Here is a 14,195-nt window from a genome sequence, read left to right on the forward strand (position 1 = left end):
TAGTTACAGATATCTGGAAGACGTAGGCAGATAGATAAAATACACAGACACGTCATGGATTAAATTTAATGAGGGGAAGTGTGAAGTGATGCATTTTGTGGGAAGGAAGAGAAGAGGCAATATGAACTAAACAATAAAAATGGGCAGTGTAGTGACACAGTGCTCAGCACTGCTGCCTCACAGCACCAGGGACCCAGGTTTGATTTCCAGCTTGGGTCACTCTCTGTGCAGAGTCTGCACGTTCTCCCCATATCTGCGCGGGTTTCCCCTGGGTGCTGCGGTTTCCTCACACAGTCCGAAAGACGTGCAGGTTAGGTGCATTGACCATGCTAAATTCTCCCTCAGTATACCCGAACAGGTGCCGGAGTGTGGTGACTAAAAAGTTAAAAGTTAAGTTAAGTTTTATTTATTAGTCACAAGTAGGCTTACATTCACACTGCAATGAAATTACTGTGAAAATCCCCTAGTTGCCACACTCCGGTGCCTGTTCGGGTCAATGCACCTAACCAGCACGTCTTTCGGGACTGTGGGAGGAAACCCATGCAGACACGGGGAGAACGTGCAAACTCCATACAGTCACACAAGCCAGAATTGAACCTGGGTCCCTGGTGCTGTGAGGCAGCAGTGTGCCACCCAGGTTAGGGGACTGGGGATTTTCGCAGTGACTTCATTGCAGTGTTAATGTAAGTCTACTTGTGACAATAAATAAACTTCAAACTTAAATACAAATAGGGTACACCTAGGGGTGTGTGTACATAGATTTTTGAAAGTGCCAGGACAGATGGTTAAAATCCCATATGGTATTTTTGGCACAAAGATAGAGGAATACAGTAAAGGAGCAAGGAAGCTGTGTTAAAACAAAAATCAGGCGTCAGACCTAGTTTGAACATCACGTCCAATTTTGGGTAACACTCAGAGAAAGGGTGTCTTACAGAAGATACAGAAGGGATTTACTAAAATTGTACCAGGGAATGGAGAAGCTGGAATTGTTTTCCTTGGATCAGAGAAAGAGGAGGGGAGAATTAATAGAGGGTCTCAAAACTTTGAGGGTATTTGGTGGAATAAAGAATAGAACAGTTTTGAGATAATTGGCTGAGGAACCAGGAAGGAGACGAGAATATTTTTCACAGCGAGTTAAGATCGGAGCCTCACTGCCTGAAAGGGTGCTGGCAGCAGATTCAGTAGAAATATTTAAATGAGAACTGGAAAGATTTTACAGGACTAAGGGGAAAAAGCGGAGAGAGTGGGCTGAATTGGATAACACTTTAAAAGAGTTGGCGTGGACACAGAATGCCAAATATCAGACTATGCTGTAAGATGAGTATAATATTGAACAAATGTTGCAGAGGGGCTGGGGTGATACACATTGCATGGTGCCTGGTATAAGGTCAGGTATTTTCATTCATTACTGTGCAGTTCATTCATTTACATTTTTTGGTGATTGCACCCAAGCATTGTAATAATCTGAGCATTTCTTGTCTTTGTGTCTCAGAATCGGAGGATAGTGGCAAGGATGTGAGAAAGAAGTTTGAAACAATGAGGCTCATTAGAGAAGGTAAGGAACAGGACTGGGTGTAATTGAATGTATCTGAATGCGTTGAATTCAGAGTTTTGTCACGAGTGGTGGTGGCACTCATAAAGTACAAGGGAGTTGTTGGGATCAGAATATTCTGCCTGCCCTCACTCTCCCAGTTTTCAAAGTGTGGATTAGCTGTTTTCCCCTCTGTTTCAGATATGCCGATCTTTGGTCACTGTCCAGCCCATGATGAATTCTTCCTGGTGGTGTGTAACCAATGTGGACAGGTAGTTAAACCTCAGGCATTCCAGATGCACTGTGGTAAGTGACATTGTGTCCCTGTTATTTGGAGTTTTTTTATTCAAAGAAGCAAATTGTGTGCTCAATCAGATTCTGATATCCCAGGGAAATAATCTCTTAAAGTCACTTGCATTCCACCTCTTCATAAGTTCGTAAGGTATAGGAGCAGAATTAGGCCATTTGGCCCATCGAGTCTGCTCCACCTTTCGATCATGGCTGATTTGCTCCTCATCCCCATTTTCTGCCTTCTCCCCATAACCCTTCAACCCATTACCAATTAAAAATCTGTCTGACTCCTCCTTAAATTTACTCACTGTCCCAGCATCCACTGCACTTTGGGGGAGTGAATTCCACAGATTCACAACCCTTTGGGAGAAGTAGTTTCTCCTCAACTCTGTTTTAAATTTGCTGCCCCTTATCCTAAGACCTAGAATGCTCCACCAGAGGAACCATCTGTTCCATGTCTACTTTATCTATACCTTCTATCATCTTGTACACTTCAATTTGACCTCTCCGTCACGTAAGCTCTGGGATTGAGAAAAATTAATCATTAGCTGAGGAAATAGCCATTTAGGCAAATACATTGAGTGGATAGGTCATGCTTTTCAATTATTGTTCCATTGCTTGTTAGAGCCCAGTCCTTGTCCTGGAAGTATTTAATGGGGACAGTATAGAGGGAGTTTTACTCTGTATCTAACCCCGTGCTGTACCTGTCCTGGGAGTGTTTGATGGGGACAGTATAGAGGGAGTTTTACTCTGTATCTAACCCCGTGCTGTACCTGTCCTGGGAGTGTTTGATGGGGACAGTGTAGAGGGAGCTTTACTCTGTATCTAACCCCGTGCTGTACCTGTCCTGGGAGTGTTTGATGGGGGACAGTGTAGAGGGAACTTTACTCTGTATCTAACCCCGTGCTGTACCTGTCCTGGGAGTGTTTGATGGGGACAGTGTAGAGGGAGCTTTACTCTGTATCTAACCCCGTGCTGTGCCTGTCCTGGGGACAGTGTAGAGGGAGCTTTACTCTGTACCTAACCCCATGCTGTACCTGTCTTGAGCACTGGAAATATTTAGTTCTTCAACTCTGGCGATCCAAATGTTGAAAGTTTTTTATTTAAGATGTTTTGACCCAAACCTGCAGATACTGACTGGAGATTCAAGGCCTCCAGATTGGCGACCTCCAGATTTAGTTTGTTTTTGTCGACTATAAAATTAATGCCCTCCTCTCCTAGGAACAGTTCCATTATCCTGTGACGCAAGTCCAAACAACTGAACAGTGCCCAGAGTGGTGTGTGTGTGTGTGTGTGTGTGTGTGTGTGTGTGTGTGTGTGTGTGTGTGTGTGTGTGTGTGTGTGTGTGTGTGTGTCGAGCTATAGTTGCAGTCTAACATGTCAAAGCCATTCAATGTATAGCTAAGGCATGTTAAACTGCAATAGTAGCTCAGCACTGGTATTGTTTCCACTGCTTCTCTTTACTGTCACAAGACAGGCTACTCCCACCTCTGTAACATCATCCATCTCCGCCTCTGCTACAAACCTATCTGTTGTTGAAATCCTACAAGTCTGCCATCCCCAGACCTGACTATTTCAATGCACACACACACACCACCACACACTCACACCCCCCCGGGTCAGGCTCCCACCTGTTAATCTTTGTAAATTTGAGTGCATCCAAAACTCTGCTGTCCATATCCTAACTCGCACCAAGTCTCCCTCACCCGTTCACCTGTAGACTCACTCTCCTTTATTGGCTCCTGGTCTACAGTATCCCGAATATAAAATTCTTGTCCTGGATCTCAAATCATAGAAACTAGAGGCAGGAGTAGGCCATTCGGTCCTTCCAGCCTGCTCCACCATTCATTTTGATCATGGCTGTTCATCGAATTCCACATTCTGATGCTTTCACCCCTGCCATATCCCTTGATCCCTTTAGCCCCAAGAGCTTTATCTAATTTCTTCTTGAAATCAGGCAATGTTTTGGCTTCAACTTTCTGTGGGAGTGACTTCCACACATTCATCACCCTCTGGGTGATCTTTTAGAACACCTTGGTTCTAAAAGGTTTACCCCTTATCTCAAACTATGACCCCTCGTTCTGGACTCCCCCACCATCGGGAACATTCTTTTTGAATCTACTCTGTCTAACCTTATTCGAATTTTATGTTTCTATGAGATCCTGTCTCACTCTTCTAAACTCCAGTGGTTCACTCCCTACTTCTGTAACCTCCTGAAACTCTACATCCCTTCAGGACCTCTGTACTCTACTTCTGGCCTCTAATGTATCCCCAAATTTCATCACTTCACCGTTGACGGTTGTGCCTGTAGTTGTTGAAGCTCAAAGCTCTCCAATCCTTTTTTAAACTTCCCTGCTTCTCCGTACCTTTAAGATACCCCTTAAAATCTGCCTATTTTAACAAGCTTTAGATATAGCCTTATATTCCCTGACCTACCAGATTTTGTTTATTGGCCTTCCTGTGAAGCACGATGGGATGTTTTCCGATGTGGGTTGCTACATAAATGCAGCTTGTTGTGATTGTTGAACTGAGTGGCTTTGCTTGTCTGTTTCAGAGCCAGTTAGTCATCACCCACGTTGATGTGGGACCAGAGACATGTACAGTCTCTGACCAGCTTTCCATCTCCAAAGAACATTAGTGAACGTTCAACAACCCAACAGCTTTCTGGTCACTTTTACAACTACCAGCTTTTTAACTTCAGATTGTCTCTTTGAGAGGAAGATTTGCATTTCCGTAACAACCGCAGAGTTTATCAAAGCACTTTATCATCAATGAAAAGTTAAAAGTAAAGTTTATTTATTAGTCACAAGTAAGGCTTACATTAACACTGCAATGAAGTTACTGTGAAATATAGTCACGGTTGTAGTGTAGGAAATGCAGCAACCAGCTGGTGCAAAGTGAGATCCCACAAACTACATTCAAATGAATAACTAGATAATCTGTATTTGTGATGTTGAATGATAAATATTGACCAGAATACCAAAGAGAGCACCCCTGCTCTTTGAAATAATGTCATGGGATTTTTTCTGTCCACTGAAGATTGCAGATTTTCACAGTAACTTCATTGCAATGTTAATGTAAGACTACTTGTGACTAATAAGTAAGTAAACTGATAAACTGAGTTGGGTTCTTGATTTAACACCTGTGTGAAAGATGGAATCCCCAACAAGGGACAGCTCGGTGGTGCAGTGGTTAGCATTGCTGCCTCACAGTGCCAGGGTCCCAGGTTCGATTCCCGGCTTGGGTCATTGTGTGGAGTTTGCACATTCTCCCCGTGTCGGTGTAGGTTTCGTCCAGATGCTCCGGTTTCCTTTCACAGTCCAAAGATGTGTGGGTTAGGTTAATTGGTCATGCTAAATTGTGTCAGGGGCACTAGCTAGGATAAGTGCATGGGGTCGTGGAGATAGAGCCTGGGTGGGATTATGATTGGTGCAAACTCAATGGACCAAATGGCCTCCTTCTGCACTGTAGGGTTCCTATGATTCTATGAACAGTGCAACAGGCTTACGCTAAGGGTCAGCCTGATTTATACTCTCAATTCTGTGGAGTGGGACTGGAACCCAAGACCTTCTCAGCCAAGGCTACAGCAAAATCATTAAGCTGCCATGGTGGGATTTGAACCCACATTCTTCGGATTACATGTTGTGTGTCTGATGTGAAGCCGCTGAACTGAGCATCTAAATAATCTGAATGCTTTTCAGAGAGAAGACATGGGTCTCTGAACAAACTGTCGTCACGAAGAGTTCCTGCCTTGAATTCCCCGAGCTCCATTGTCCTACAGAAATCACGATACAACAGTGTCCAAACTGCAGTTCCCTCTAACCATGGCACTAGTTCCTCCAAAGAGAAGCTACAGAGCCCCAGTAACAAGGTGCTACAGTTAGAAGTGCCTTCAAAGGGACCAAAAGAAAATCTGTGGTAATTCAGTTTTCTTTTTGACTGTGATTTGAGCAGAAAGGGAGAAACAAGACAAACCTTAATTCTAACTTAAAGGGATGGCTATTGCTGTATAATCATGGGTGAGGGACATCAGTAATATGGAGACAGGAGCAGCCCTCCTTTAAGGAGAGATTTGAAAGAGGTGTTCAAAGGATTGTGATGGAGTAGCTGGGGATAAGCTGATTCCAGTGACAGACAGACCAGTAACCACTGGACACAGATTGAAAGCAACTAGCAGAAGAAGCAGAGAATTTTGTTTACCTTGTAAGTTTTGGTCTGGAGTGCGCTGCCTGAAAGGGTGGTGGAAGCAGATTCATGAGTACCTTTCAAAAGGAAGTTGGGCAAATTTTGGAAAGGTGAGTGCTATGGGGGAAGAGCAGCGGGGGTGGCTAATAGGACAGCTCTTTCAAAGAACCAGCACCTGTGCAACAGAGGTAAAGTTTGGTGCTGATATCTGGACTGTGAGCATCAGCTGGCCATTTGACTGTGAGTAGCATTGCACATTAGCCCGATAATGATTGGCAGGAACTTTCAAGCAAGATTCACTAAATGCTGATTGGTATTGGGAGTCCCGGTTGATTTTCTTTCTTTTCCAAGGAGTCTTGTTGCTAAGGTTACAGATGAGAAAGTCTCAGGGTGTGCGCAGTCTGCTGAGTAACTTTAATTTTATTCTCCAGTTTAGTACTTCATTCTTCTGAAGGTACTCGCTATTTCTCAGGTGCAGTTTCGTGGCTGCAGCTGTTCTTTGGTATGTTACACCAGTAATATTCTTCATGTGGGAGGCAATGTTAAGCTGATTATTGATAGTGGAGCGCATCAAGGGCAAGCCAGGTCCTTGTCCGATCCAATCTCAGTGTCTATTCAGCAGCAGTCATTAGTTGACCCAGATCCACAACCCTAAACTTTGAACCCAATCCTAAATGTTGAACCTTAAACCCTAAACCCAGCCTGAGGTTCACATTGGGTAAATCTGATGTCAGGTCCCTCACTCAAGAGCCAAAGAGTTGAACCTGACTTTCTTGGTATGTCTAGTTTCACAGTGTCTGTACCCACTAAACAATTAGGGGTGGCACAGTGGTTAGCACTGCTACCTCACAATGCCAGGTTCAATTCCAGCCTTGGATGACTGTCTGAGTGGAGCTTGCATGTTCTCCCTGCTTCTGCATGGGTTTTTTCCAGGTGCTGCAGTTTCCTCCCACAGTCCAAAGATGCACAGGTTAGATGGATTAGCCATGCTAAATTGTCCCTTAGCCTCCTAAAATGTGTAAATTATAGGGATTAGTGTTGTAAATATATGGGGTTACGGGATAGGGTATGGGAAAGATAGCCTATTGGAGAAAGTTGGTGCAGACTTGATGGGTCGGATAGCCTGCTTCTGCCTGTTGGGACTCTGTGAGAACTCTTGCTGCAGGTTCTGAAAGACTCCTTCAATCCTCTTCCTGTTGGGAATCCTCCTGGAATCTGCATGCGTGTGGATATTGGGCAAAGCAAGGATTGAGCACTGCTGCAGTTGCTCATCGGGCTGAATAGCCTCTTGGTACTCACAGTAAAGGCTCGTACGGAATGAGTTTGGATTTAACCAGGTGCCTGGAATTTATTAATTCAAATTTGATGTTTTCTTTCCTGTCCAGCTTGTTTGTTCCTGTGGTGAACCTGGAAAAGATCCCAACTCTGAGAAAGGCGGACAGCTCCTGCATCAAACTGAGCTCCAAGCTCCCTGCTGTATCCCTGTCCCCTCCCGACCCCACCTCGTCACCTTCCAAACCCACTTTGGCTCCCGCCCTCGATCCTGTGGCAAAAACTATGACAGCGACTGCAATGCCAAAGGCGACTGATCCACTCCTGCCTGTCCCGGTGATTCAAAACGGGAAAGGGGAGAGATCACCCATGCTGGAGGAGCCAACGCTGAGTAACAGGAGAAACAGCCATAAAATTCACAGGAGAACTATGGGTGAGTTTTACAATTACCGCATAATCCTGGGAAGTGGAGGAGAGAGGCAGACGGAAGGTGAACATTCATTTGTTATGTTTAAAACTGATGTGAATAATTTATTCTGTTTTGTATTTTCAGGATTGAGGTCAATGATGTTTATACTTGGGACTGGAGCAGTTTAAAAAAACCCTGCATTCTGACATTGCATCACATCTAATGCTCCCAAACAGGTGAAGTGCAGGTTAGATACAGACTGATCTGAGGGGAAAATGGAGAGGGAGCTTTACTCTGTATCTAACCCCGTGCTGTACCTAATCTGGGAGTGTTTGATGGGGACAGTGTAGAAGGAGTTTTACTCTGTATCTAACCCTGTGCTGTACCTGTCCTGGGAGTGTTTGATAGGATCAGTATAAAGGGAGCTTTAATCTGTATCTAACCCTGTGCTGTACCTGTCCTGGGAGTGTTTGATGGGGACAGTGTAGAGGGAGCTTTACTCTGTATCTAACCCCGCACTGTACCTCTCCTGGGAGTGTTTGATAGGGTCAGTATAAAGGCAGCTTTAATCTGCGTCTAACCCCATGCTGTACCTGTCCTGGGAGTGTTTGATGTGGGCATTGTAGAGAGAGCTTTAGTCTGTATCTAACCCTGTGCGGTACCTGTCCTGGGAGTGTTTGATAGGATCAATATAAAGGGAGCTTTAATCTGTATCTAACCCCGTGCTGTACCTGTCCTGGGAGTGTTTGATGGGGACAGTGTAGAGGGAGCTTTACTCTGTATCTAACCCCGCACTGTATCTGTCCTGGGAGTGTTTGATGTGGGCATTGTAGAGAGAGCTTTAGTCTGTATCTAACCCTGTGCTGTACCTGTCCTGGGAGTGTTTGATGTGGACATTATAGAGAGAACTTTACTCTGTATCTAACCCTGTGCTGTATCTTTTCTGGGAGTGTTTGATGGGGGACAGTGTAGAGGGAGCTTTAATCTGTATCTAACCCTGTGCTGTACCTGTCCTGGGAGTGTTTGATGGGGACAGTGTAGAGGGAGCTTTACTCTGTATCTAACCCCGTGCTGTACCTGTCCTGGGAGTGTTTGATGGGGACAGTGTAGAGGGAGCTTTACTCTGTATCTAACCCCGTGCTGTACCTGTCCTGGGAGTGTTTGATGGGGACAGTGTAGAGGGAGCTTTACTCTGTATCTAAACCATTCTGTAACTATAGGAAATGTTTCTTTGCAAACACAAAATTCATGCAATGGGAAAAGTTAAAAGATGAATAAGCAGGCTAAGTGGAAGGCAGGGGGAGAAAACTGGAGAATGTCATAGCTCAAATCAATGTGCATACAGCAAACTCTCACCTTTGACCTCTCTACATAGTTGGGATTTTTCCATTCTCGATCACAATTGAAACATCTCCATTTCAGAAAACGTAATGCACTCCAGGTACGTGTGAGGGCCTTGCCATAAAGAACCTTCAAACATGATGTGAAATATTTGTCTCCTTCTCAAAGGACATATTGTGGTTTCAAGTGTTTCTTTTTTGATATCAAACAATTGCTTAATGACGACTCAGTGGCTATATGTGAAGAGGAATGCCTTAGTGTGTTTTTGTCTGCATGGGGTTATCTGGCTTTAGCTGAATGGCAGTAGTGGGATGATGCAGTGGAAGGAAACTCATTCCTCTGATTGCTGTTCCACAATCCTTCTGCGAGATGCTCACCTGGTGGTTGAGGGAATGCAGGACTGGGCCTTGATGGAATCCTTTTCAGAAAATCAGCTGTCTTGGCCAGCCCTGAAAGAATGATGATTGGGTCAATGGAGAGTGGGTATGTTTGATGGGAACAGTGTAGATGGAGACTGTGTAAAGCTCCCACTACACTGTCTCCATCAAACATACCCAGCCTGCAGAACTGTACTCCAGTGAAGAATCAAGGTCTACAAGAGGACATTTTACCCTCAGGTTGTCACAGCTGAGCTGTGTTCTATTTCCATCCAGAATCACCTTCCGGAGTGGATCAATGGATAAAGGCAGGAGCAGGAAGCACTGTGATGGGGCTCTCTCTGAGACTAGCTAACAGAGAATAGGAACTACCCTGTAACTCCCTGCCTAACCTCTCCACCTCTCTGTTCTTCTTTTCTCCTTTGAGATGCTCCTTAAAACTTACCTTTGACCAAATTTCTGGTCACCTCCAGCATTTCTTGAAGTAGCTTGGTGTCAGATTTATGTTTGATAATCGTTCCTGTTGAGTTTTAAGGTTTACATTAATTACTGCAATGAAGTTACTGTGAAAATCCCCCAGTCGCCACACTCAGATCCTGTTCAGGTAAACTGAGGGAGAATTTAGCATGGCCAATGCAGCTAACCTGCATGTTTTTCAGACTGTAGGAAGAAATCAGAGCACCCAGAGGAAACCCATGCAGACACGGGGAGAATGTGCGGACTCCACACAGACAGCGACCCAAGCTGGGAATCGAACTTGGGCCCCTGGCACTGTGAAGCAATAGTGCTAACCACTGTGCTGCCCTATATAAGGCACTATATAAATGTAGTTGTTACTGAATGGTTCAGTAAGGCAGGAACCACTGCATGAACCTTTCAGCATTGAGGATTACAGATCCCCCTCCACCCCCTTCACTGTTTGGAAAAAAGTCTCCTCCTGCTCTATCGGATTATTTTACAGTTTGAGAAAAGTTCTTGGAAAATGCATCAGGTAGAACTCATTCCAAGTAGCAACTTTTGGTGTGTGTTTGTGTGGTGGAAGGGGAAGTCCTGAGGTGTCTCAGAGTCTTGAACAGGAAACATCTGTTATTCGGTATAAACTCTATATAATCTGTTAGCAGAGAAAGAAAGCGACCTCAATAAACACTGCGGAGTCATGGACCCAGAGACCAAGAAACACTGCACACGTTCGCTAACTTGTAAGGTAATTTGTCTCTCTCTCTGCTTTGTCTCAACTTCACCTTTAGTTTCTTTCTCCATGTTTCCAGGTGGCTCAGTTACTGGGTTTAAAATGTCTAGACACCCAGATTTTTGACTGGAAATAAAGTGCAATAATAATTTGAAGGGCTAAGTGTTCGTATCCATTTTAAGAGTTAGCAATATCGAGGAAAAAAAAGCTTTTTTTGTCTTTTAGTGGATAACACTCGGTCCGTGTGATCACCTGGATTAGCATCGATCACCTGAAGGGTCCAAAAGGACTTTTCCAGAGGATTTCTTTCCCTTATTGATCCTGGGATTTTTTTTTTGCCTTGCCTGAGAAGGGAGGGAGGGAAGAAACTCTTATTCTGGATGTTATGGTCATTGTGGTGTGTCACAGTCTTGATGGAGACATTAGTCTTCTCCTGCCCATCACTTTCTTGTTTTTCTGTCACAGGGGTACACAATTCCAAAACAACAGAACGCACGCGACCTTCATGGTGGCACAGCGGTTAACACTGCTGCCTCACAGTACCAGGAATCCGGGTTCAATTCCAGCCAGGGGTGACATCTTAGTGTGAAGTTTGCACATTCCCCCCGTGTCTGCATGGCCTTCCCCCGGGTGTTGTAATCCTCAATCCCACTCTCCAGTGATGTCTAGATTAGGGGGAATTGGCCATGCTAAATTACCCCTTAGTGTCCAAAGATGTGTAAATTCAGTGGATTAGCCATGGTAAATGCGTGGGTAAACGCAGCTAGGGTGGGGGGGTCTGTGTAGGGCGCTCTGTTGGAGAGTTAGTGCAGATCGAAGAGCCAAATGGCCTCCTCCTGCACTGTAGCAATTCTATGGTTCAATCCAGGGGATTAAATTCAGACTTGTTCCTCACTTCAGAATCTGAAGATTAGGACAGTCTGTGAATTTGAACAGGATGAAGATCCTGTATGTTTGAAGTGCTGTAAACCTGCCTGTGTTGCTCAGAGCAGACGTCCCATTAAAAAAAATACAACAGTTTCTTAAAATGGGAATATATTGATACAGGAGTTAAGCATCATTGGTACAGATCGATTTTCAGATTTTCTCCATTTACTGAGCCAGCGAGTCACCAACACACGTGGCACCTTCCTGCACTTCTCAAACTACTCAGATACACTGAGATTGTGTGTGGACTGTGGTTGTTGTCCTGATCAAGCCATTTACATGTAACAGAATCCCATAAACAACAATGAGATGACTGACCTATAATTCTGTTTTTGTTTCTGATGGAGGGAGGAATGTTGTCACAGAATCACTACAATGCAGAAGGAAGCCTTTCGGCCCTTCAATTCAGAACCAGCTCTCCAACAGAGCATCTTAGCCAGGCCCACCTTCCCGTCCTATCACTGTAACCCCATGCATTTACCTCACTAAGCTCCCCCCGCCACTCTAAACTTTGGACACTAAGGGGCAATTTAGCATGGCCAGTCCATCTATCTGCATATGGAGTGTGGGAGGAAACTGGAGCACCTGGAGTAAACCCATGCAGACATGGGGAGAATGTACAGACTCCACACAGAAAGTCACCCAAGGCTGAAATTGAACCTGCTGTGAGGCAGCGGGGCTAATCATTGTCCCATCGTGCCGCTCAGAGCACCCGGTGAACTTTCTGTTCCGCTTTGCAAAATGCCATGGAATCCACGGACAGAGCTTCAGTTTAAAGTTATGTTGGAGTCTAGCACCTCTAACAGTGCGGCACTCCCTCAGTACTGACCCTCTAACAGTGCGGCACTCCCTCAGTACTGACCCTCTGACAGTGTGGCACTCCCTCAGTACTGACCCTCTGACAGTGCGGCACTCCCTCAGTACTGACCCTCTGACAGTGTGGCACTCCCTCAGTACTGACCCTCTGACAGTGCGTCACTCCCTCAGTACTGACCCTCTGACAGTGCGTCACTTCCTCAGTACTGACCCTCTGACAGTGCGTCACTCCCTCAGTACTGACCCTCTGACAGTGCATCACTCCCTCAGTACTGACCCTCAGACAGTGCGGCACTCCCTCAGTACTGACCCTCTGACAGTGCGGCACTCCCTTAGAACTGACCCTGTGACAGTGCGGCACTCCCTCAGCACTGACCCTGTGACAGTGCGGCACTCCCTCAGTACTGACCCTCTGACAGAGTGGCACTCCCTCAGTACTGACCCTCTGACAGAGTGGCACTCCCTCAGTACTGACCCTCTGACAGAGTGGCACTCCCTCAGTACTGACCCTCTGACAGTGCGGCGCTCCCTCAGTACTGACCCTGTGACAGTGCGGCACTCCCTCAGTACTGTCTGAATTATGTGCTGAAGAATCTAGATTGACACTTGAACCCTCGGACTCAGAAGCAGCTAATGTGGCACCACTGACACTTTATAATTACAGAGGCTTTACGGCACAGAAACAGGCCGTGCAGCCCAATTATACCGTACCAGTGGATATACTCCATCCAAGTCTAAAAATCTCATTCTAGTTTTCCGATCTCTCCAGGGCCTTGCCTCTCCCATTCCCAAGTTTTCCAAGATATCTCCACTTCACCAATTCTGGCCTTTTGAACATTCCCAATTTTAATCAACTCACCCTTGGAGCTGTGCCTTCACTGCCTGGATCCTTAGTTCTGGAATTCCCTCTCTATACCTCTCCACCTCACTCTCCTCCTGGAACACAAGCTTACAACCTCCCTCTTTGAACAATCACCTGTCCTAATATCTCCTTGTGGGCCTCCATTTCAAATTTTGTCCTGATTTATGCTCCTGTGAAGATGTTTAAAGGTGCTATATAAAAGCAAGTTGTCCTCTTTGCTCAATACCAACAGATGATGAACTTTCTGTCTCTCTCTTCCTGTGTTAGACACACTCGCTGACTCAGAGAAGGAGCGTGGCGGGCCGCCGGCTTGCCTTTGACGAGTTGCTGGCAGAACATCGAGCAAGTCTGAAGTACAAGGAAACTGGTAAAGAGAGAAAGCAACAGGCCAAGGAGACAGCGCCGCCCTCCCCTGCGCAGGAGGCAGCTCCTGGTTTGGTGACCCTGGGAGTCTCTCCCAACCAGCCAAAGCTTGCCAGCTGCTCTGCATCAAGGTATGATCCAAAACTCCAGGATTCAGCTAGCCATCAGCTCTGCTTGGGGTTTTGAGGGGGGGTTTGTGGGATGGATTTATAGGCACTGTATGCCTCTGGTTAGAGAATCTAGAACAAATGGGCACCACTCAGGAGTGAAATAGTCACAGTGATTAGCACTCCTGCCTCACAGCGCCAGGAACCCGGGTTCAATTCCTGGCTTGGGTCACTGTCTGTGTGGAGTTTGTACATTCTCCCCATGTCTGCATGGGTTTCCTCCGGGTGCTCCCGTTTTCTCCCATGGTCCAAAGATGTGCAGGTAGATGGATTGGCCATGCTAAATTCTCCCTCAGTGTTAGGGGAACTAGCTAGGATGAATGCATGGGGTTATGGAGATCGGGCCTGGGTGGGATTGTGGTCGGTGCAGACTCAGTGGGCCGAATGGCCTCCTTTTGCACTGTTTGATTCTACATCAGGAGCAACTTTTCTATACATAGGCCAGTGGAAATATTGAGGAGTCTG

General features: G+C 45.7%; 1 protein-coding gene across 2 annotated transcripts in view; it reads left to right on the forward strand.

The window, feature by feature from the left end:
• Positions 1–14,195, forward strand: part of LOC145356988 (ataxin-7-like protein 1) — a 50,626-nt gene that overhangs the window by 12,280 nt on the left and 24,151 nt on the right. For both annotated transcript variants that reach the window (XR_013889228.1, XM_080210016.1), the window contains exons 2-7: positions 1,493–1,555; positions 1,733–1,837; positions 5,524–5,740; positions 7,393–7,712; positions 10,528–10,610; positions 13,468–13,694. Coding sequence is in view for 1 of the 2 variants with exons in the window: in XM_080210016.1 (XP_080066142.1) it covers positions 1,493–1,555; positions 1,733–1,837; positions 5,524–5,740; positions 7,393–7,712; positions 10,528–10,610; positions 13,468–13,694 (1,015 nt within the window). In the remaining variant the exon portion in view is untranslated. The remainder of the gene's footprint in view (positions 1–1,492; positions 1,556–1,732; positions 1,838–5,523; positions 5,741–7,392; positions 7,713–10,527; positions 10,611–13,467; positions 13,695–14,195) is intronic.

Source organism: Carcharhinus amblyrhynchos, chromosome 22, assembly GCF_965287045.1.
Source record: "Carcharhinus amblyrhynchos chromosome 22, sCarAmb.v2.hapA, whole genome shotgun sequence".
Classification (NCBI taxonomy): domain Eukaryota; kingdom Metazoa; phylum Chordata; class Chondrichthyes; order Carcharhiniformes; family Carcharhinidae; genus Carcharhinus; species Carcharhinus amblyrhynchos.